This window comes from Hemitrygon akajei, chromosome 6 (genome assembly GCF_048418815.1).
Source record: "Hemitrygon akajei chromosome 6, sHemAka1.3, whole genome shotgun sequence".
NCBI lineage: Eukaryota > Metazoa > Chordata > Chondrichthyes > Myliobatiformes > Dasyatidae > Hemitrygon > Hemitrygon akajei.
In genome coordinates, this window is record NC_133129.1 from 120,960,887 (window position 1) to 120,985,247 (window position 24,361).

General features: G+C 43.1%; 1 protein-coding gene across 1 annotated transcript in view; it reads left to right on the top strand.

The window, feature by feature from the left end:
- Positions 1–24,361, top strand: part of trim44 (tripartite motif containing 44) — a 99,885-nt gene that overhangs the window by 13,417 nt on the left and 62,107 nt on the right. Inside the window, exons 2-4 of the mRNA XM_073049141.1 lie at positions 12,331–12,408; positions 20,780–21,019; positions 23,748–23,767. Of these exons, the coding sequence (XP_072905242.1) occupies positions 12,331–12,408; positions 20,780–21,019; positions 23,748–23,767 (338 nt within the window). The remainder of the gene's footprint in view (positions 1–12,330; positions 12,409–20,779; positions 21,020–23,747; positions 23,768–24,361) is intronic.

Here is a 24,361-nt window from a genome sequence, read left to right on the forward strand (position 1 = left end):
CAAGGACTCTCAATTGAGAGTAAACAATATTCAATTGCTTCCTCTTCTGACTAAGAAATAAGAGCAAGTTTTTAAATCTTATGAATCCAGGCCACAGATTCCCTCAAATGGGTCCAAGATGAGAAGTGATGGATAATATGTGTAACAGCGTCCAACTCCTCTTCAATCTGCATGACATTCATTGTGACAATCTCCTTGAATTCTGGATCATCTTGCAGAAGTTCTTCAGAACAATTGGAGTTCACAGGCCATTCAGTTTCAGGATCAAAAAGATGGCGAGGCGAGATCCTGACACCCAAATCTTATTCGTAAGAAAGGCCTTCATCTTCAACTCTCTAGAGGCCACATCTGCAAGTTTGATTGAAGTATTCACATACTTCCATTAAGATACCTGTGAGACTGGAAGAATTTCTGAAACTCGTTTGGTGACGTAGATTCAGAACCTGGAGGTTTCATTCGTAATGTACTTCAGCAGAGAAGTACTATCAGTCCAAAAAATGGAATCCTGAAACTGCATGTGTAACTCCTTCCTCCACAATGTGTCTGTACGGCTTGCCATCGTAGCAGAAATGAGCTCCATACAACAGATGGAAAGTGTCTTCAACAGAGTCCATAATAAAAGCACTGTGCACCTGCACACCTGTGTCATGCAACAGTAGGCAAGTCACTACTCCATTTCTATCTTCACTCACATCTGTAAAATGGTGTAACTGCTACAGCAACTTCACCAAAATCCAAGGGTTTCAAACATCCACTGTAGCCAGCTTGAAGTCTTCCAGTTGGCAAAATTCTTCCAGCCAACTTGTTCTGTCTTGAGCAACTGTTGTAGTCATTCCAACCAAGCCCTCTCTTGCATTGGATTTGTAGATACTTAAAGGATGATAGATGAACTACCTGTGGAGACGATCCCTCTTCTGGTGAACAGTCTATCCTGGATCGTGATCTTAAAATTTTAAAGTATCTGACTGAGCACACCATTGTACACTTAGTACTCTGTCCACCAAAGAAATCCAAATCCAAATCCTTCAGTGTGAAATCCTTCTTAACCTCTTCCTTAGATTTGGAGCACACTGCTCAGCAATCTTCATTCCCGTTATTAGGCATCTTAGCACTCTCCTTTCCCAGAGATAAACTAATCTGGTAGTGACCATCCACCAGTTCTTCTGAAGTTGCCACCAGTTCCATGAACTTGTGATATTCTCTTGACAAACCAGTTTGCTCCTCTTGACTGCATTTGGGAAATGTGTCTTGAACTGCTGCTACCAAAGCTCATCCAAGTTAAAAACTGAGATCCTGTTAACTGTCAGCTCTGCCCAAGCATATCCTCTTCCACCACCATGGTCTCCTTTCAGTGCCCCATTTACAGTCCAGCCCGACGTTGTTCTGATTAACACTGCAAATCACTTGCCACGGCTCCAATGCTTTAGGCATGTTCTCCCTATCAGCAGCTCAATTTCCAAATTAATTTCTGGCAAATGAGTCTGCTTCAGGTGAGTCCAATCACAAATCAGAAAATCTGCAGATGCTGGAAATCCAAGCAACAGACACAAAATGCTGGAGGAACCATTCAGGTGTGACCATTCCTGGAGATTCCTTGATGAGGAATGTTCCATTTGTAGAAAGGCATGCTTTCCTGTGTATAGATGTTAGGCAGTTCATTGTAGCTTACACTATCCAAGTCAACCACTTCCAGTCCTTCTCTTGACCTCTAGAGCATAAGAGAGTGTGTGTGCTTTTTCCTGTCAGGTTGAGCTTGTTGATGAAGCTCACTGTACAGGACATTGCTGTACTCCCTTGAACTGGAGTTATAGAAAGTTTACAGTCATGATCGCCAGCCCCCTGGAAGGCCATTGGATGCCAGGGCATTGCTCACTGCTGTGTCTGATTCTTTCACGGCTTGTTTCGAACCGGCACCCTTTTTGTCAGAGTGAATATGAAGTGTGCTGGGATGCTTGCCACTGCATACCTTGCATGAAAGACACTTCCTGCAGTCCATGCGGTCATGTCTTGTACACAAACAACCAAAGCAGACGTCATTTTCTTTTAGAAAGGAAATCTCATTGCGAACCCTTTTCTCTAGCTGAGAGCACAAATCCGAGGTATGTTCACCTTGGCAGAACAGACAAATCCCTTTGGCTGATGAGACCATTTCCCTTTCATTAGTTCCAGGCTCAGTTTTAGCTTTACTTTTCACAGTTGCCACAGTAGTGGCAAAGCTGTTTCATTCACCTTTAAAAGGAATTTGTGATTTAGTTCTGTTCACAGCTTTGTTTACGGCCGGTGATGTATTGTCATGTATATTTCTAAACACTGGGTGTGTAGCAATCTCCACTTGCCTTTCAATAAAATCGACAATGTCAGTAAAAGTAGTCAAGTCAAGTCGCTTTCATTGACATTTCAACCATAACTGCTGGTACAGTACATAGTAAAAACAAAATGATGTTCCTCCAGGGCCCTGGTGCTACATGAAACAACACAAAACTACACTAGACTTCAGACCTACATGGGACTACATGAAGTGTGCAAGACAGTACAATAATTAATAAACAAGACATTAGACAAAGTAAAGGGCAAATTACAATATAATAAATGATGTAAACATAAACAATGTAAACAATGTTTTAGCAGGAATTGAGAAAGAAATGAGCAAAAATTGCAAAGGGAGTGGAGTGGTGTGTGTGTGTGTGTCTAGACTCTGGGAATTGAGGAGTCTAATGGCTTGGGGGAAGACACTGTTACACAGTCGGGTCGTGAGAGCCCGAATGCTTCAGTGCCTTTTCCCAGACAGCAGGAGGGAGAAGAGTTTGTATGAGGGGTGCGTGGGGTCCTTCACAATGCTGTTAGCTTTGCGGATGCAGTGTGTGGTGTAAATGTCTGTGATGGCAGGAAGAGAGACAATCTTACGGTTGTTCCTTTCTTGAAGTTTACAGGCCACCAATATCCCTAAGCTTATGGGGCAATTTCTTTACGACAATCGACATTGGCAGTCATGTCCAGCTCTTGCATGTACTTTGCTTCTCCTATGGCATGACAACAGCCTCTACGAACAAGACCATAGCCATGAAGAGCTTTCACGTCTTCAGATTTGATAAGCGGTCTTTTCCAAACAACCTGCAGCAATTTTTTGCTCATCAGCAAAATGTTCCTGGAATAAAGCTTTGGCCTTTAGATACCCTTACTCTGGGTTGACTTGCTGACAACTTTTGACAAGCTCTCTATGGTGCTCTCCAGTGAAATAGAGACAGTCGCCGTAATCATCAGTCTTGCCTTCATTGTTATTTATTGCTGCGTGAATGAAATCGTTGGAGAAAATTCCTGGCAGATACAAAGCAGCTTCTTCATTTGACATAACAGGGTACGGTAGTCATTATATGGAGACACTTTTGGTGGAAAGGTCTGCTGGCCCAAAGCGGCCCTCGATATTTTATATGCCAAACGTCAAAGGACAATTCCATATTTACAATGCTTTCTTTTGAAACTGCATACAAACTTCACACCTCCTGATTCGCATCCATCCCACAGACGCCAACGTCGCCTGCACTGGGATTCACAGCTTTCAGGAATCCATTGTTCCAAATTAAATCCACAATACGTATTCAAAGGCAGAAGACTAGTAGCCGAAGCCATTTGCTAAATGCAAATGACCTAGACCCAAAAATCACTCAACACTATTCTTGAAAGCCCTCATAAATGAGTGATGTTACAATGGAAAGAAGATTTGAATCTCTCTTTTAGGCGGAGATGCAATGGGTTGTTGTTGCGTCACTGAGCTTGCTAGTTCCTTTCACATCCTTGTGGCCTCTAGCACAGTATTTAGACACCTATCATCTGAAACAGGTGTGTCACCAAACTAAATTATTGTTGTCAGGAACACCTTCTGCTATTGGATATGGTATAGGTTCAGAGTGCCCCTTGGGGTCCAAAATCGTGGCTCATTGACATTCGAGGAACAAATGCATCTCCACTGACATTATGTTGGATTTTCTCTGTACCATGTCAACATAGGAACCCACAGCATAGAACTGTCCTGCTGGAGCACCTTTAGCACCCACAGCCTTCAGTGCTTTCGCTTTGGCCACCTTGGCTGCTTTATCCTTCAATATTTGTTGGCTTGCGCATAACTCAGCTCGATCAGCCTCCTTTCTAATGCGTGCCAAGGAGGGATCAGACCCATAGGACACTAGGCTAACAATAGAACCTGCTCTGTCATTTGGGCCGAACGTCATCCTGTAAATCATCAGCTCTATACAGAGTCAAAACATGCCCTGGAGTTTGATAAATATTTTCATTCGCTCCCACACTTGTCCTTCAACGTCACGTTTGGTTCAGCTATTGTTCAGCCTCTGGGGTCTGAATATTTGCAAAACTTTTGGTTTGTTTACCTTGCTCCGAGCTAGGAATTAGGACATCAACGCATTTAGTTGCTTAGCAACATCTTGAAGATTTTTTAAATCGTTCAAATGAGACTGCACATGCGAGACATTTTGCTTTTCCTGCAGAAAACTTTGAATTAACAGTATTAAATCTTTAATCTTCTTAACAATTTTATTATATTCCCTTCAAAGGTTATCGGTTTTTCTCGCCAAAGCTTTCTCAGCAAGTATAATTTCTCTTTTAGTCCGGACTTCAAGGTCATTGCTTTTAGTTTGACTCATGTTGTTATTTAAATGTGCGAGCCAGGCAAAACAGCGGCATTCAATTCAGATGTCAGCAACCAAAATAGTTCAGCATTTCAACAGAGTTGAACTGTTAGGCAAGTACCACACTATAGATTAGTGGTCACCAACCTTTTTAAGCCCAAGATCCCCTACCTCGGCCTTAGTGAAAGGCAAGATCGACCTACTAAATCGATTAGAGAAAGAACAGCTCAGATTGTACTTCTAACTTGAGGCCTTTTATTTGGGCTAATTGTATTTGAATTACATAAAATGCTTTTGTCAAATTTTCAAATTAATTCAACCAAGGAAACACTGTAACTGGCATATCAAACAGGCCATAGCTGACTTTCTTTAAGAATATTACAATACTTCATACCTCTAATTCTAAGTTTGATTATTTAATTTTATTTCAACATGAAAAATGAATGAATAAAAATTGACTGTTGCATTCAGTGTGATGACTGGGGCTGAATACTTTCTGCTAGTTCCCTGAAATTTGGCTGATAATACAGACAGACGGTCTGAGACAGTCTGTGAGGTGTCTGTCTGTAAAACAGCTCCTGTACTTAGATTTAATAACTTTCATCTGTGAAAATGCAATTTCACACAGATAAGTTGACCCCGGAGTCGGCACTGACTTTTAGTGCACATGTGGTGAGATGAGGAAACTTCTCCCTGCTGACAAGCCCCCCAAAGTCACCGTCCCTTCATCTTGTTTTAAGCTTGAAGTCACTTTGCAAATCAATTATTTCCATTTCAGTATCACTTGGCACACTAAGTACTTGCTGGAATTTGGCTGCTATCTGTTCTATATCGATCAGCAGAAACGGGTTTGAAATAAATGCAGCAATATCTTTCATGACGTTTAACTCCCCAAATGTCGATCGAACTCTATTGCCAGTTTGTCTAGGTAAGCACAGTACTGCTCATAGCAAAAAGCATTTTTTTCCTTGATAGACAGACATATACTTTATTGATCCCGAGGGAAATTGGGATACGTTACAGTCACACCAAGCAAGGATATGTAGAAATATAGCAATATAAAACCATAAATAAGTAAATTATTCCAAGTGGAAATAAGTCCAGGGCCAGCCTATTAGCTCAGGGTGTCTGACACTCCGAGGGAGGAGTTGTAAAGTTTGATGGCCACAGGCAGGAATGACTTCCTATGACGCTCAGTGTTGCATCTCAGTGGAATGAGTCTCTGGCTGAATGTACTCCTGTGCCTAACCAGTACATTATGGAGTGGATGAGAGTCATTGTCCAAGATGGCATGCAACTTGGACAGCATCCTCTTTTCAGACACCACAGTCAGAGAGTCCAGTTCCACCCCCACAACATCACTGGCCTTACGAATGAGTTTGTTGATTCTGTTGGTGTCTGCTACCCTCAGCCTGCTGCCCCAGCACACAACAGCAAACATGATAGCACTGGCCACCACAGCCTCGTAGAACATCCTCAGCATCGTCCGGCAGATGTTAAAGGACCTCAGTCTCTTCAGGAAGTAGAGACGGCTCTGACCCTTCTTGTAGACAGCCTCAGTGTTTTTTGACCAGTCCAGTTTATTGTCAATTCGAATCCCCAGGTATTTGTAATCCTCCACCATGTCCACACTGACCCCTTGGATGGAAATAAGGGTCACTGGTACCTTAGCCCTCCTCCGGTCCACCACCAACTCCTTAGTCTTTTTCACATTAAGCTGCAGATGATTCTGCTCGCACCATGTGACAAAGTTTCCCATCATAGCCCTGTACTCAGCCTCATCTCCCTTGCTGATGCATCCAACTATCGTAGAGTCATCAGAAAACTTCTGACGATGGCAAGACTCTGTGCAGTAGTTGAAGTCCAAGGTGTAGATGGTGAAGAGAAAGGGAGACAGGACAGTCCCCTGTGGAGCCCCAGTGCTGCTGACAACTCTGTCTGACACACAGTGTTGTAAGCGCACGTACTGTGGTCTGCCAGTCAGGTAATCAATAATCCATGACACCAGGGAAGCATCCACCTGCATCACTGTCAGCTTCTCACCCAGCAGAGCAGGGCGGATGGTGTTGAACGCACTGGAGAAGTCAAAAACCATGACCCTCACAGTGCTCGCCGGCTTGTCCAGGTGGGCGTAGACACGGTTCAGCAGGTAGATGATGGCATCCTCAACTCCTAGTCGGGGCTGGTAGGCGATGTAACATTTTCTCCAAGTTGGGAAAGTGTGTCGGCCTCCAGTTCTTTAAACTTGAAATCGAAACACCGAGCTTGGCCTTAAACGCATTTACTGCGCTTATCATGTGGGGCAGGTGTCGGTTTTTTCCCATGAGCTCATTGTTAAGTGCATTTAATTCAGCCGTTAGAAACCCTAAATCCAGTAGCCATGCATCAGCTGACCATTCCTCGTGCTCCTCGTTTCTTGTTGACAGAAAAGTCTTTATCTCAGGCAGCAAGTCAACAAATCTTTGCAGCACTTTGCCGCGACTCAACCACCGAACATCAGTATGAAGAATTATATCTCCGTAAGCGGCATCGAGCTCATCCAATAACACCTTGAATAAGCGGTGCTCAAGCGATTTTGCTCGAATCAAGTTTATCAGTTTGACCACCAGTGTCATTACATGAGAAAAGTCCACGACCTTCCCAGCCAAGGGCTGCTGATGAACCTCACAGTGACAATCCAGGAAGTCGGGAAAATCAGGGTCATTACAGCACAGTGCTATAAAACCAACACGCACACCACACATTGCTAGGGTCCCATCAGTAGTAATTGCCACCAGTTTATGAATGGGGATGTCATGTTCATGGACATATTTTTTAAACTCATTGTAAATATCCTCGCCTCTCGTTCTCTCCTTTAAGTGCAAAAGAGTGAGGAAGTCCTCCTTTGTTGTAAAATCCTGGAAAGCCGTTCTGACAAATACAACAAGCTGAGCTGTTTACATTACATCCAGAGATTCGTCGAACTATCATGAAAAATATTCACAGAGTGACAAGTCCTTTAGCACTTGTCGATCCACGTCCTCTGACAGTGACTCTACCCTCCCTGCCACTGTTGCAGGGCCAAGTGGTATATTTCGTATTGCAGTTTTGGTGTCGTTTTTTATCATTAAAGACAGTCTCTGCAGTATTGGCCGTTGCTTCCTTGAATAAATCGCCATCTGTAAAAGGCTTCTTGTGTTTAGCCAAAAGGTGATTTACACGAAATGATGCTTCAATAGCAGCCTTGTTTTGAGCAGCATGTTTTGTGAAAAATGATTGCTGGGCCTTCAACCCCGAACGGAAGTAAAACCCCGCAACCCCGGAAACAACCTCTCTTTACAAACAGCTTTCCGTAGCGGGAGTATTGCTATATTATCATTATCCTAATCAGTATTACTTATTTTTATAATGCTCACATTACAACAGTAATTGTGTATTTATTTTTTTTGTGGGATCCACTGGGAAAATCTCAAAGATCGACCGGTTGATCGCGATCGACTGGTTGGCAACCACTACTCTAGAGCTTATGTTCGACGGTGACCATTCCAAACTGCATTCCAACCCCAGACACGCAGCATGAATCAACAGAAGGTCATTACTTGCCACAGGCTGCCATGCCAACATGTCTGAATACTGATGTACATTTGGAATAACTGTCAAAAATTTTTGTTGACAAAATGCAGCGACTGCTCGACCAAGCCAATGCCGCTGCTGAAGTCCAGGCACAGGGCGTTATCTTGTCTGAAGCGGCCTCTGATCAGTCCAATAACAATGTTCAAAAAAGGTGAAGAAATGTATTCAATCCTTCATTAGCAACTAGCAAAGCATACAATCCTAAAACAATGAAACTTATGAAACTAAAACTAATGATTAGACGTACTTAAGCGGACAACAAAAGATATGACACCTGATAGTCCCCAGCTCTGAAACTAACGAGACCAAGTGTGAATACAGAACTTATTCCCTTTGCTTCTACCATACCCCCGCCCACGTGACAAACCACCAGAATAAATGTGCAACAATACAATGCAGCGAGAGAACAGATGCATGGCTACTACAAGTATTAGGAGCCATTTTCGGTCAAGGCTTTTTAACAGGATTCCTCTCACCTTCTGAGTTCCTCCAGCTCCCTGGTGTTGTCCCAGATCTCCAGCATCTGCAGTCTCTTGTGTCTCCATGGAAGGGAGGCTGGTTTCTGTGATGTGAATTTGTAGTATAATCCTAACTATATGGCTAATGTTGGTATAATTAGCATTATACAACTAATGCTAGTGCAAATCACACTCATTTTATGAGGGGCTGCTGTGTTCTTTTTGATGCTTATGAAATATGTTGTTTGATAGCATCCAAAAAGCGTGTTTACTTGAAATGGTCTGAAAGATACAATGGTACTATTCAAAGAAAAAAGAACTGCCTTGGTATAAAGCTTTTCAAAGTCTCGAATCATCCCAAAGCACTGTTCTATATGGGAGGTGTTGCAACCAGTTTGTGCAGTGGTCACAGTTTAGTACTATTTCAGGCTGAAAAACACCTGAGATTGGGAAATGTACAATATAAGTGCAAGCCTACCCTCTACCGTGCACTCCCACAGACAACGTTCTGGTGATAAGTGTGACATGGATGGAGGGGTGTTTATTGTCAATCACCATCATATTCCTTGCATTCACTTGAGAATGCAGTAAAGGCCTTTAGTTAAGCTGCTGCTTTTCTGCCAATGTTCTAGTGTGGCATATGATCCAGCTCTATTTTAAACTCACGACGTTTCAAAAATGATGGTTTTATCAGGACTTCATGAAAGGCCAATAATCAAAGGTAGTAATTTTGAATTATTTTACCGGGTTGCCTAAATACTTATGAATACAAAAATACTTCATGAGTCCCTAGGAATGAGAATTGATCACTTGTGCCAGGAAGGCTGACATCCGTAGTCATTGTGTTTACAAATGGAGTGCCCTTTAATTGCTGTGAAAGTCTAAACAAAAAGTTTTATGATTGTCCTACACCAGCCAAATAGCGTCTGTAGCATGGTGGTTGTATAAATTGCCACAGTAATCTGAATGTAGAAGTTGTAACTTGGTTAATTATTGTCACAACTTCCACGGTGCAGTGAACCACATTGTTTTGCAAGTACAAGGGAAAAGAATAGCGGATGCAGAATATAGTGTTTACAATTGCAGAGGAGGTGCATTGCGGACAACCAATAAGGTGCAAGGCTTTAATGAGGTAGATTGTAAAGTCAAGACCCACCTTATAGGGAATTGTCCAATAATCTTATAACAGTAGAATGGAAACTGTTCCTTAGCTTGGTTGTATAAGCCGTCCGGCCTTTGTCGCTCCTATTCAATGAGAGGGAGGAGGAACGAGACTGCCTGGGATGGGAGGGGTCTTTTTCATTGTGTTGGCTGCTTTACTGGGGCAGGAAGAAGTGTAAGCAAAGACCATGGGTGGGGAGCAGGCAGCATTTTATGGAGGGAAATGGGCAGGAGACATTTCATGTCGAGGCCCTTCATCAGGATTCCTCTCACCTTCCGAATTCCTCCAGCTCCCTGGTGTTGTCCCAGATCTCCAGCATCTGCAGTCTCTTGTGTGTCCATGGAAGGGAGGCTAGTTTCTGTGACGTCTTGAGCTATGTCCACAACTCTGCAGTTTTTCGTGGTCAAGAGCAGACTAGTTACCACACCGAGCTGTGATAATCCAGATATCAACATGAACTTTATCCATACAAAAAAAGTTTCAAGTATAAACTAAGCAATGCTTTTTAATTATTCCATCAGTGTGTTCTATTACATTACTTAAAGCCACTAGGATTGTTGCCACTTACTGTATGTGGACCCCAGGGGTGATACACTGCTGCAATAATTGAGGGGCTTCCTTACCCAAACGGATGCCTCTCTGTTCACTAGTGGACGTACCCTATACTGTAGTGTTTCCCCACCGAGCCCTTGCAGTGTGGCACTGTGTCCCTCAGCACGTGCCCCTGCAGCCTGGAGTATGGCAGATGGAGGCATTCCTCGACGGACATCTCGATGCACTGCCAAACCAACAGTGAAAACACTGAATTGAGGATTTGCCAGAAGAACTAGACACAGGCCCTCGCATCTTTCTCTGTAACCTCTTCACAAACGTGTTGACTATTATCAACTGGTCTAGTTTGGGCAATTCACTGTGCAACTCTTAGTTAATCTAAGCTCACAATTTATTGTCTCTGCACAACATCGGTTTAACTAGGTTGACCCCGGGCCAACAACTTAGAACGTGAATTCTACTGTTCCCTTTGTACCAATACTCACTTCTCCAGTTTGTAACACTGAAATCGGGATCTCCCATTGGCCAAATGATTGATCCTTCTTGTCCCAGCCCCTGGCATGGAGCTCTTACTTGTGATAGTCAGTCTCCAGAGTTCTCGCCACTAGCATTGGAAGCCCCTCATTCACACTTTCCTGATCAGTTCAAATGTTGCATTTCAATCTCGTTGACTTAGGGTCACCTGACAGACACCTGTGTCAAATTTCCAGGCCAGCGCCAATTCACTGCCTTTCTGCAAGTGATAACCTGTAATTAATGACTCTGTTCTGAATCAGCCAGCTTCAGACGCCTCTATTCATAAACCTGCATGTTCCGTCATACCAAAGTACACCCCACAAATAACTTCTTATTTGGAGTTGATCTCTGCTTCATTAGATTATCAGAAACATCACTGTGTCTGTTTTAATGCACTTTGATAGAACTATTCCTGAGCAAAACAGTTAAGACAGTTCCCAAAAAATGGAGGTTACAGAGCAGTTTCACAAAATGGCAGTTTCTGTTCTTTCAAGAACAAAGACATCTAGTTTGTCTGCCTCCACTGTCCTTGACCCATTTGAGTTGGATGTTTTCCCATATTTTAATTCCTTCCTGGTCAACAAACCCAGTGTCTTCAAAGAGATGAGCAACTGTCTGTTCATTATAGTCATCCGTGGACACCTCACGATGGGAATGAAGGTCCAGGCGTGCAAGAAGGACCTGTTCGGGAGGGCCCCTCTCACTGCTAGCTAGGCAAGGTCTCAGTGTTTGTTATTGAGATCTGGCAATGAGCTGTTCTGGCAGATGTTCTGGACAGTCTGCTCAGCAAACCATCCCACTGTGTCCATCAGGTCCTTCTCTTGCAGTGTCTTCAAGACATTCCACTATTCATTGTGCACTGATAAAAAATTGGTGCGGCTGAATTTCTGTAGCCTCCTGAGGAAGTGGAGGAATTGGTGCACTTTCTAGGCAGTGGTGTCCATGTGTTTGGACTATGACAGGCTATTGTTGGTGTTCACTCCTAGGAACTTGAGGGACTCAACCCTCGCACCATTGATGTGCTTCCTGAAGTCAAAGTTGTAATTGTGTTTCATACAAGTAAGTTTCATTAAATCATCTTTTCCCAGCTTTTCATAATCATCCACCGCTCAACATGAACCCATGAGGCAGGCAGTTATGCTCAGACTTCCTCTGTTTCCTTGCCTATTTCACCTCATTCCAACTTTTAGTGAAAAGCAGAAGTTGTGCATCGTTTTATCAATGACATGAATGTTACAAATCTGTCACTAAATTCTCACAGAACAGAAAAAAGATAGGTATACCTGAAAGCATACGGCATCAAGAAAGTTTTGGGGGCTCGTAATTGCTTCAAGAGTAACTGAAACGCGAGTCGTGATCTTTGTAACTCCTTCTCTTTTCTGTTCCTTAGAGCAGACCTCCTGCTGACTTGAACGGTGCCATGTCGGAGATGGTGGAGCGATTGAAGGCGAAATGGGCTGACCCAAATGTAAGTGCCTGTACCTTTTTATTGGCCACCCATTCTCCCTCGACAGATACTTCTCCATGATTGAGCTGCAGTGGTTTGAAAACCATGATAAGAGATCAAATAGGCATTCAGGTTCGGTCGTCAGCTTCTCCCGATGCCTCGGGCCACATCACTGTAACAATGAGCATCGCCAGAAATAAGCTTAATGTTCTTTCATCTATGACTATTCTGTTTCCCTCGGAGCAGAATGTAAGGCATCTCAAAGCATTTAATTGGGTGTCATTTTTATTGTTTTGTGGATGAGGTCTTTTAGTTCTCCTTAAGTTACCATTGAGAAGATAAGTTGTTAACTTCAGTCATAAGATCAGGGGAGGTGCCCGCCCTGGCTTCTCGTTGCTGCTAATCTCTGTTGAACTTCACATAGGACCTAGGTTGACTCTCCTATGTATTACTGAGAAGACAATGGAGGGATGGTGCAAGGTCCTCTGTAAGCATGTCCCATCTACTCCTACATTGGCCTCCTTAGTCATTTCAGGAGCCACAGGACCGAGTTGGAAGCAAATCTTCCCCTATCCCTCTCAGGCTGAAGGAGGGAACACACCTGACGTAGTATGGGTTAGATGTAGGTAAAAGCTACTGTATCAGTGTCTAGGGTTAGCCAATGCACAAGTTGCATAAAGGGCAAACCTCCCTTGGCAAACGTCCCGCATTAGGTAAAGTGTAGTTTATATGAAAGTGTCTGTGTGGCTGGAGTTGTAGTTTTGGGCTGTCAGTACAGGTGGTGAGGAAGGGGTTCAAATCTTTTGTACCCTGCCCCCCACTCAGTTGCTGAAGCCATTATTGCCAGCTCGCCTGAGACTATTTTCATGAGCAGCCCGCTCACATTTGAGAGAACAGTTGTTGTATTTAATCCGCACAGGGAGAGAGCTACCCGTGTGCCGTTGGTGGTATGAGGTGCTGCAATCTCTGAGGAGGTAACAGATCATGCCTACGGGTTCTCCTCACACCGCAGAGGGCACTGGGAATTTCAACCCATCTTCATTCACTTATTCACACCAGCAGGCTCGTGTGTGCTTCACTGCACTTGTATCAGCTTATTTCATTCAAATCCCCGCGTCAGCCTTCACTGGGGCGCCTCGTGTCCTGACACAGTTGTATTGGACAGCAGTGGAATTTGGAGTTGAGCGAGCCCTTTGTGTGATTGGGTCATCCACAGGCTACTGTCTGATTAACAGAACACGCTACATGGCTTTCAATTAAGCCCTTTCTTGCACAAGCTGTCAGCTCTGACAGCCTTTCACAGCTCACTGCTCTCTTGCTGTTCCGCCCTTACTCATTCCTTGCACTCACAAAATCCATTGTCCACCACTTCATAATATTTGCAGCATTTTTGACTGGGGCCTTTTGTGCTTTGTGTTTTTTTAAGATGTCATTGGATGATATCCAGGCGGACCTGCCAAAATTCAGAAAGTAGTGAAATCCTTGGGAGTATAATGAAATCTCTGAGGATAATAAGCAGGGTTTTGTTAGATGATGTAAGAATATTTATCGTACCAGCTTCTGCAGTGCCCCTGTAGCCAGTCAGCCGTAGGTGGGGAATTAAGTCAGTGGTAGATGAAGTGGCTCAGTCTGTTCTGATGTTCTGCATCCTATTCGGTCTATGTACCCTCCGACTGCAATGATCCCACAAGTGGAGCCGTACGTCAGTTTCCAGGCCCTAGAAGTGGTGCTGCCTGATATGTTGCACACTGACGTATCTGCTTAAGCCCTTCCCTCCTGCAACATTGAGACTGGACGAACATTGGAGGAGAAACGTTTCCTATTTTGTCAAAAGGCTCTAACACGATGGCATTAACATCGATTTCTCTAACCTCTGGTAACTGTTCCCCTCTATTCCCCACTCACCCTTATACCTTTGGTCTCATTCCCCTCCCCAACTCTGATGACCTGGCCATAATCTACACCTTCCTCCTCCTTTCCTTTTTTTTTGCTGTGGTCTACTATCCCCTCCTTCTTCAGCTCTTTACCACTTTCCCATTCTGTCCCCTCCCCACCACTCATCTGCTCTCCCCTATTACCTGACAGCACACGCTTCTCCCCTACCCTTTTATTTTGGCTTCTGCTTTCTCTCTTCACAGTCCTGATGAAGAATCCCAGCCCGAAATGTCTTGAGTGTTCATTTCTATCCGTATAGATGATGCCTGACATGCTGAGTTCCTCCAGCAACGTGTACTTTAACCTTTAACAACATGAGGGATGTCGTTTGGCCCATTGGGTCCACAACAACCTAATCACTCCAGGTTCTTTCCCCTTATTCCTCAGTACCCTGCAGCTTATTCCCTCTCACGTTCTCGGACTCCCTGTTCGATTGCTTTTGCCAAAACTTTCAATGTGATTGCATCACTGCCTAGTACCACTGCTGTTCCTGCTAATGTGTTGCGTCTCCTGTTCCATTATTCAATCTGATTTTGGTGCAGTATTCTCCAGTGCACGTCATGATGTCTAGCATTGCACACTCTTTGCTAAATGGAATATAATCTTAACTGCTGTACTCCATTGTCCAGTATGTTCGGTGCAATTTAACACATTCCTCATTCACTGCAAAATTGGATGATGTCAACAAGTTTTATTTAGTGGAATGTGACCTGATTACACACCCATCATTCAGTATAATGTTGTCAGGGAGCACTTTCCTCATTCAGCCTACTAGCATCTAAATTTTACACACCATCAGTGCAATGTAGTCTAATGTCACATTGGTTGATACACTGCAACCCTCCTTCAGTGTAATTGTATCTGATAGACAGGGCCCCTCACTCACTGCAACGTTGATAGTCTCATCTGTAACAATATTCTGTGTGCCCCTTTCTGTTTAATTATCATTGATTCACTACAGTTTTCATCTTAGACAGTCCCTCGGGTTCAAGGATGACCTGTTTCTTTCTGAATCAGACTCTCCATGGTCTCCCTCCTCCCTTTTTCCCTTTCCATGTCAGTTTCTTGGAGTCAGAGAACACCACCTTAAGAAGCAGACCCTTCTGCCCATCGAGCTTATGCTAAACTATTAATTTGCCTTGTCCCATCAACCTGCACTCAGAATATAGCCCTCCATACCCCTCGCATCCATGTTCCTATTGGAATTCTCTTAAACGCTGAAATTGAACCGGCATCCATCACTTCCACTGGCAGCTCAATCCACGTTGTCTGGGTGAAAAAGTTCCCCTCATGTTCCCCTTAAACATTCCACCTTTCACCCTTAACTCTAGTTCTAGTCTCATGCACCCTCAGTGGGAAAAGCCTGCTTCCATTTGCCCTTTCTATACCCCTAATAATTTTGTATGTCAAATGCCCACTCATTCTTCTCCACTCCGGGGAATAAAGTCCAAACCTATTCAACTCAGGTCCTCAAGCCCTGACAACACCCTTGTAAATTTTCTCTCATCCCTTTCAATCTATTGACATCGTTCCTGTAGTAAATAACCAGAACTGCACATGATACCCCATGTTAGACCTCCCCAACGTAACTCCTGTACGCAGTACATTGATCTACGAAGGCCAATGTGCCGAGAGCTCTCTTTACGACCCTATTTACTTGTGAAGCCACTTTCAAGGATTTATGAATCTGAACTCCCATATCTCTCCGTTCTCCTATGCATCTCAGTGCCCTGCCATTCACTGTGTAAGGCTTCTCTTCCCAAAGTGCAACACCTCACATTTGTCTGCGTTAAATTCTAACTGCTATTTTTCAGCTCGTGTTTCCAACAGGTCCAGGTCCCACCGCAAACTTTGGTGGTCTTCCTCGCTGTCCACTACACCCCCAGTCTTGCTGTCATCCACACATTTGCTGATGCCGTTTACCATATTAGCATCCAGATCGTTGATATTGATGACAAACAACAACGGATCCAGCACTGATCACTGTGGCACATCTGATTTCCTGCAGTAATCATAGGCCTTCAATCAGAGACTCAATCATCTCCTAGCACTCTCTGGCTTCTCCAATGTCTAATCCAATTTACTACCTCATCCTGAATGCCGAGTGACTGAATCTTCTTGACCAACCTCCTATGCAGGACCCTGTCAAAGGCCTTGATAAAGTATATGTAGACAACATCCACTGCTTCGCCTTCATCAACTTTTCTGGTAACTTCCTTGAAAAATTCTGTAAGGTTGGTTAGACATGACCTACCATGCACAAAGCCATGTTGACTATCCCTAATCAGTCCTTGTCTATCCAAATGCACATGTACTTGGTCCCTTAGAATACATTCCAAAAACTTATCCGCTACTGATGTCAGGCTCACTGGCCTATCATTTCCTGGCTTAATTCTTAGAGCCTTTCTTAAACAACAGAACAACATCCAATCCTCCAGCACCTTACCCGAAGGTTCATTTATTATCAAAGTATGCAACTCTGAGGTTCTTCTCCAGATAGCCATGAAACCTAGAAGAAGAAAAAGAATGGTAGCTTGTTCATCAACCCCCAAACAAAACGCAAGAACATCAGCTCCCAAATACCCCTCTCACCACATAAAAATAACCCGTGGCTATGGACGTTCTAAATATCTCTGCTCAGGTCCCTGCAGTTTCTGCACTAGCCTCCCACAGGGTTCAAGGGCAACACCTAGTCAGGCCCTGGGGATGTATCCACCCTAACTTGCTTCAAGAGAGCAAACATAGTTTCTTCAGTAAACTATATATGGTCCATGATCTCACCGCCGCTTTGCCTCACTTCTATAGACTCTGTTTCCATTTCCCGAGTGAATGCAGATGCAAAGAAATCCATTTAAGTTCCCCTCCATCTCTTTCAGCTCTTTGCATAGATGACCACTCTGATCTCCCAGGGGTCTATGCTTTGCTATGCTTTTGGTCTTAATAGGAGTCCTTGGGATTCTCCTTCCCTTGTCTGCTAGAACAACCTCATGCCTTTTTTACGCTCTCCTGATTTCATTTTTAAGTGTTCTCTTGCATTTCTTACGCTCTTCAAATGCCCCATTTGCTCCTTGTTGCCTATACCCACTATACACCTCCTTTGTTTGCTTAACCAGGATCTCAATTTGTCTCAAAAACTAAGGTTCCCTAAATCTGTCATCTTTGCCTTATATTCTTAGAGGAACATAAAAACTTTGTACTCTCAAAATTTCACTTTTGAAGGCCTCCCACTTACCAAATACACCTTTGCCAGAAAACCAGCTGTCCCACTCCACACTTGCCTGATCCTTTCTAATACCATCAAAATGAGCCTTTCTCCAATTTAGAATCTTAACCCAAGGACCAGACCTATCCTCCATAATTATCTTGAAATTAATGTCTGTCTGATCACCAGGTGCAAAGTACTCCTCTACACAAACTGTCACCTGCCCAGTCTCATTTTTGAATAGGAGATCTATTATTGCACTCTCTCTAGCTGGGGCCTCGATGTACTGATTAAGGAAACTTTTTTGAACACATTTGACAAACTCTATCCTGTCCAGGCCTTCTACAATATGGGTGTCCCAATCAATATGTGGAATGTTAAAATCGCCTACTATCACAGCCTTATCACAGAGCTGCAATCTCTATAAATTTGTTCTTTAAATTCTGAGGACTGTTGGGTGGTGTATCACATAATCCCATTATGTGGTTATCTCTTTCTTATTTCTCAGTTCCCCCCATAGAGCTTCAGTGGACGAGCTTTCCAGTCCATCCTGTCTGAGCACTGCCACACTATTTTCTCTGAATAGTAATGCCACTCCTCCTTCCTTTATCCCTCCCGCTCTGTCACGTCCAAAGCATCGTAACCCCAGAATATGGAGCTGCCAGTCCTGCCCTTCCTGCAACCAGGTCTCACACTCATGGCTGGGGGCTGCAATGCCATAATTCCATATGTTGTTCCATGCCCTGAGTTTAACAGCCTTTCCTACGACATTATTTCCACTGTGCTCAATCTTTTGATTCCTGACTTTGTATGTAGGTTTAGCAACGTCTTCCTCCACAACCATTCCACTACCTGCTCTGACACTCTGCTTCTCAACTCCCTGTAGCTAGTTTTCCCCACCTCCCCCACCAGTGGAGCACTAGCAAACCTTCCTGGCCATTTCTCTTAGCCCTATTCCCTTCCTTTCCTGGTAAATGTTTGGAATTCTTCATCTGGGAGGACTATTGAGGCTAACTATTGAATACATTCCAGCCAGGGAATGTGATAATACATGTACTCAGACAGGAAATAAGGGGGAAGAGACTGGGATTGATGGGAGTTGGTGTGGATCAAATAGGCTGAATGGCATCCCAGAAAAGAACACTCTGATGTTACGTTGGGGATTGATCAGGAATGTGGTGCTGAGGTAAATAAGACACACTCAGGTGGCCAGCCTCTGTTCAACACATTGCTTGATTATCTCACCCTCCCCCGCCCAGGTCACTCACTCTCTCCCATTCTGAACACCCCTCACTATCGCTGCTCACCATTTTCAAAGCCAGCCCCATAATTTCCAATCGCTTTCCAACCCACAGCCCCTCAATATCCAGCTCCCCTCCGTTCACTCGGAGAAGCTTCAACTGGCTACCTCATGTTGCCCTGTACTGACATATCATCGACACCCAGTTCTCTATGATGAGCTTAAATCAGCATGGGATAGTAACAGATATAACTAACAAATGGACATTTTTCTCTGTCTAATTGTGTTCTTTATTGTAAAACCTAGAGTATTGTTCATGTTTAATGTATAGTTTTTCTTGTGAATGATGTTATGTGCCTGTAACGCTTCTGCAAGTAAGTTTTTGTTACACCTGTGCATTGATGCAGTTGTGCAAATGACAAACTCGACTTTGACTTTAACTTTGATTGCAATCCTTTCACAATCAAAGGTTTATGCCCAAGCACAATAAGCTTTTAAGTTAGTTAATCAGGTGAATTCTTGACTAAATTCTAAGTTTCTGTAACTAATATTAGACACAAATTACAACTAAATTGCAACTGGCTAGTATAAGTGCTGCTACATTGAAGTGTTTGAGTAGAGGATATGAAGGTGAATTTGTTGGTGGCATTCATCCCAGGTGATCCGCTTCTAACTCATGGGCAATGTCCCCACGTCACTAGAATCTGCTTAGCTGCCTCAGAAACGGAAAGACATTATTTTTGAAAAGACATTTTACTAGGAGCACGGAAATAGCCTTTGCATAATTATAAAAAATCCTCTGTTGTCCAGTTGACTCTTTTACAAGTGTAAATGGTGTATTGTGAACAATATTGTTGGAGTTACTGGTTAGAAGCTAACTCTGCAATGTTGTAGTAACTGCCTCATCTCCAAAGTTGATAATAAATATTAAGTTTCTTTCTGGTCTTTATCAATGTTTTGAAATATCCATAGCCATTCACTGAAATATTGCCTGGTTGTCCATATTTCTCATTCTTTTTTTAAATATATTTTTTAATTAAATTTTTAAGAGAATTACATAAAATGAATAGAATAATAGAGTAATGAAAAATTAATATCAGCCCTCCCCCCTCCCCTTAACCCTTCCCCCCTTAACATCCCTATCTAAAAAAAAGAAAGAAAAAAGAAAAAAAAGAGAAAGAAAGAAAGAAGAAAGAAAGATTGCCTGGATATCGGAAGATCCCCGCATGCTCCATGGAGTTCAAAATAGCTTTAGTATATATCCTTATTTATTTTTTTTCCCCAAATAGCTAATAATTTTATCTTCAAAGGACCTATACATTTAATCCTATCTTTTGTAAATAAGGGTGCCAAATTTTCAAAAATATATCATTCATTTCTTAAATTATAAGTAATTTTTTCAAGTGGAATGCAGCTAAATATTTCATTATTCCAACGGTCCATAGTTAAATATGAATCTGATTTCCAAGTAACTGCAATAGCTTTTTTGGCTACTGCCAGTGCAATTTTTATAAACTTTTTCTGATATTTATTCAATTTACGTTTCGGTATTATCCCTTCAATATCACCTAGTAAAAATAATATTGGGCTATGTGGAAGTTGTATTCCAATAATTTGTTCCAGTATAAGTCTTAAATTTATCCAAAATATATTTCTCATTCTTAGCAACATTCCCTGATAGACTGCACCCTCATTCACTGTAATACTGACTGCTTTAAACATCTTGATCTCACGACCAGCGGTATTGTCTGATAGACCTTAACCCTTATTTACATGACATTGCCCTGATGTAACCACACCCCACGATAACAGCTGCATTGCCACACCCCTTATCCAAAGCACTCCTGCCCTGAGATCCCACATTAACAGCACCATTGCTTGACATTCCACATTTTCCAGTCAACCCCAATCTTCCCTATTGTACCACATCCATGGTTCCAGCACATTCTCTAATCTATCCCTCACTAACCTGCGCTCAGATATGTCCCGACTCATGGTTATGTCGTCTTCCTCAGGTAACTCAAGGGCAAATGGCAGACTGTATTAAGCAGGAATTTGCCAAGATGAGGAAGTTGTTGTTTGAGGAGGAGCGAAGAGCCCTTCACCTGGTGGACCTACAGGAGGCGGTGGCTACTGCACACGTTGCTGAGGTGATCGCTGAGATTAACGTCACCATGGAGAAACTTACGGAGGAGATGCAGGAGCTCACAAGGCAGTTGGACACCTTCAATCAACTGGCACTGTTGAAACCAAAGGTGAGGGATTCTCACTCACTCGCTCACTGTGCTGTATGTGTAAAGATTAAATGAACAAAAATGCAAACCCATCAGGTCAGGTCAAATATTTTAAGGTGAGCTGGGATAAGTTCTAAGAAGATGGCTGGACAAGTTTTTTGTTTAGAACAGTGTGTGGTGGGTGCCCGGAATGTGCTACCTGGAGTGATGGTGCTTTCAAGAAGCTCTTCGACAGGCATGTGAATGAGCATGGATAAGGACAGGGGCATTATTAGGTTAGATTAGATTAGATTCAGCTTTATTGTCATTGTGCCGAGTACAGATACAAAGCCAATGAAATGCAGTTAGCATCGAACCAGAAATGCAAAGAATAGTGTTATTTATAAAATAACTGCAAATAAAAAGTAAGTGCTACAGCACACAAACATAAAAGTACTGAGACAGTACAATATGGGTGCAATACTGCTTAGCGCAGTGATGTGTGGTTCAGCAGGGTCACAGCCTCAGGGAAGCTCTTCCTGTGCCTGCTGGTGTGGGAGCAGAGGCTCCTGTAGCGCCTACCGGATGGGAGGAGAGTAAAAAGTCCATGGTCAGGGTGAGATGCATCCTTGATAATGCTTTTCGCCCTGCCCAGGCAGTGTTTATGGTAGATGTTCTCAATGGTGGGCAATTGGGTGCTGATAATCCGCTGGGCAGTTTTCACCACACGCTGGAGTGCTTTGTGGTCCGATATGGGGCAATTGCCATACCGCACTGAGATGCAGCTGGTGAGTATGCTCTCAATGGTACGGCGGTAAAAGTCCGTCAGTATCCTGGACATAGGCAGAAGGATTAGTTAGCATTTGATTACCAATTTAATTAGTTTGGCACGACAATATAGGGGAAAGGGTCTGGTCCTGTACTGACCTGAAGTTCCCAATTGGACTGAGTGAAAGCAATAAAGAATCTGACTATTATCATAAGATTACAAACTTATTCAGGTAAATTTCTTTCATTTTAAGATACTACTTTTTGTTATATACAATAGTGTGCAAAAGTCTTAGGCACATATATATATATTTAGGGTGCCTAAGACTTTTGCGCAGTATCGTATTTGTCAATGTGGTGCGGATTGTGAGTTTGTGAATCTGACGGGAGCAAAGGTGAGGGTGGCGTGCGGCTGGAGGGGTGTGGGTCAGATAGAGGAAGGAGTGTCAGGTATGAGGGGTGGTGTGGATGCAGACACGCCCAGCTCTGAGACACCAGGCAAAGTCATTTGATTCCAAACAATTGGCTTGTGATCATTGAAAAATGTCTCTTTGGTCCCTCTCCTTTCTCCACCCTTGATTCCCCTCTCCCTGTCCCATTCCCACGTTTAGTCCACTACAGAGACCCATATCAGAATCAGGTTTATAGGCAATGAAACTTGTTTTATTTTGCAGCAGCAGTACAGTGCGATGCATAAAATTACTGTGCAAAATTCTTAAGCACTCCAGTATAAATAATGCACCTAAGACTTTTGTACAGTTCTGTATGTATAGCTTTTTGATATCATTTGATTTATCATTGCATATCTTTGTACATCTATTGATTTAATTTCCATTTCCATTGACTTAATGTTCCTGCCATAAGAGCAAATATTGCTTTATCTCCTGCTCTATTATTTATTTCTGTATCCATTGATATTCCTCCCTGTGCAGGATATTGATTTAGCTGCACATCTATTGACATAATATGTCTTTCGACTTCATGTTTTTAACACAGCCCTGCATCCACTGACAATTCTTCCTGCAGCATTCCATCTGTTGCCTATTGTTTGACATCTCCCATCGTCTGATTTCATTTTACTCACCTCATTCAGCAGGGAAGTCATGAGTCAGTCCGACGCCAGCAGTATTTGGTGTCCATGATCTCAGACAGCAGGATACGAGAGTGGATGCTGAGTTCGATTGGCCCTTGTGCCTGCATAACTGAAGAGCTTCCATTGGCCTTGGATGTGACAGTTCTGGAAAGCTGCTTTAAGTTCTATGCTGCAGTTCGCAGGGAATGAATTGAATTTTGGTTTTGACTTGAAATATGCTCAACACACTGGCAGGTCATTTTATCCAGAGTTTTAATGCAACATCGATGCAAGTCATTCCAGCACCCCTGATGTGCAGCCTCATAGTGATATGGCCAGTAGAGCAGCAGTCTTGCAGCTCCAGATATCTGGGTTCAGCCTTGAGATTGTGTGTGGAGTACGTACATTCTCCAAGTGAGCGTGGGTTTCCTCTGGGTGCTCTGGTTTCCTCCAATTTCCCAAATACTGTACATTCTTCTTCTTGGGTCTGGCTCCCAGTGGAGCTTAGCCCATTGATGACCTCCCATTTCCATCGTCCAAAGTCAACGGTATGGTTGGAGTTCATCAACGTTTCTGCAATCCACTGTACAGAGGAGTGGCCTATACAACTTCTCCAGAGCCCTGTTGGCCAGCTTTACCTGTTTCCACCTCTCACGATGGGGACGTACGGTTGGACTTCAAGAGGTGCTGTACATGAAAATTGTTGTTAATTGAACAGCTTAAATTGCTGCTAGTGTTTGGCTGAGTGGTAGAATCCAGGGGGAGATTGATGGGAATATCGAGTGAATAGAAAGGATTAGTGTAAATGGATACGTGGTGGTCAGCACAGTCAGGCTGAAGGGTTGTGTCGATGCTTATGAATCGGTGATCATAAATGTATAATATCAGTCAGAATCCCCCCAACTAACTCTTCGCATTGTTTCTTTGCAGGATATTGAAGATAAACTCAGGTAAGGTGAGGCAGCTGACTCTCACTTTTCAATGCAATAACATCCTGTTGTGTACACTGCCATCTGGATATTTGTATGTTACACTGTATATCAGATAGAAAGTTCTACAGTGTGTGTGTGTGTATGCTAGATAGGGGCAGTGTGTGAGTTTCAGACACTGACGTGTTTTACAGTAGGAACACTAGGTGTTAGGTGTTGGCTAACACTTGAACAACACAAAGACTGACAAGTTATTTAGACACTTGTAGGTCCACTGCTTGTTATATTGGGGTTGACATGAACAGTGCTCTTTGCAATACTAAGGTTGTCACTGAGTAAACCCAGTTTCAGGGTCAGAGAAAATACAAAGAGCGTGGTGATAAAATGAGCGACCGAAAAGTAGGTGAACTTTTGACTGCAAGGACTAGAAAAGCTCGCCTAATTTTTTTGTAGTAAAATTAAATTACTTGTAGTTTTGATTCTTGATGTTTGGAGATGAGAGACTAACCCCCGATGAAAAGATAAACTGAATCTGTGCTGTTGTCTTCGTGCCTTATTTTACAAAGGTTTCATTTGCTGTCCCATGATAGGTGTCAGGAAACGTAGCAGGTGAAA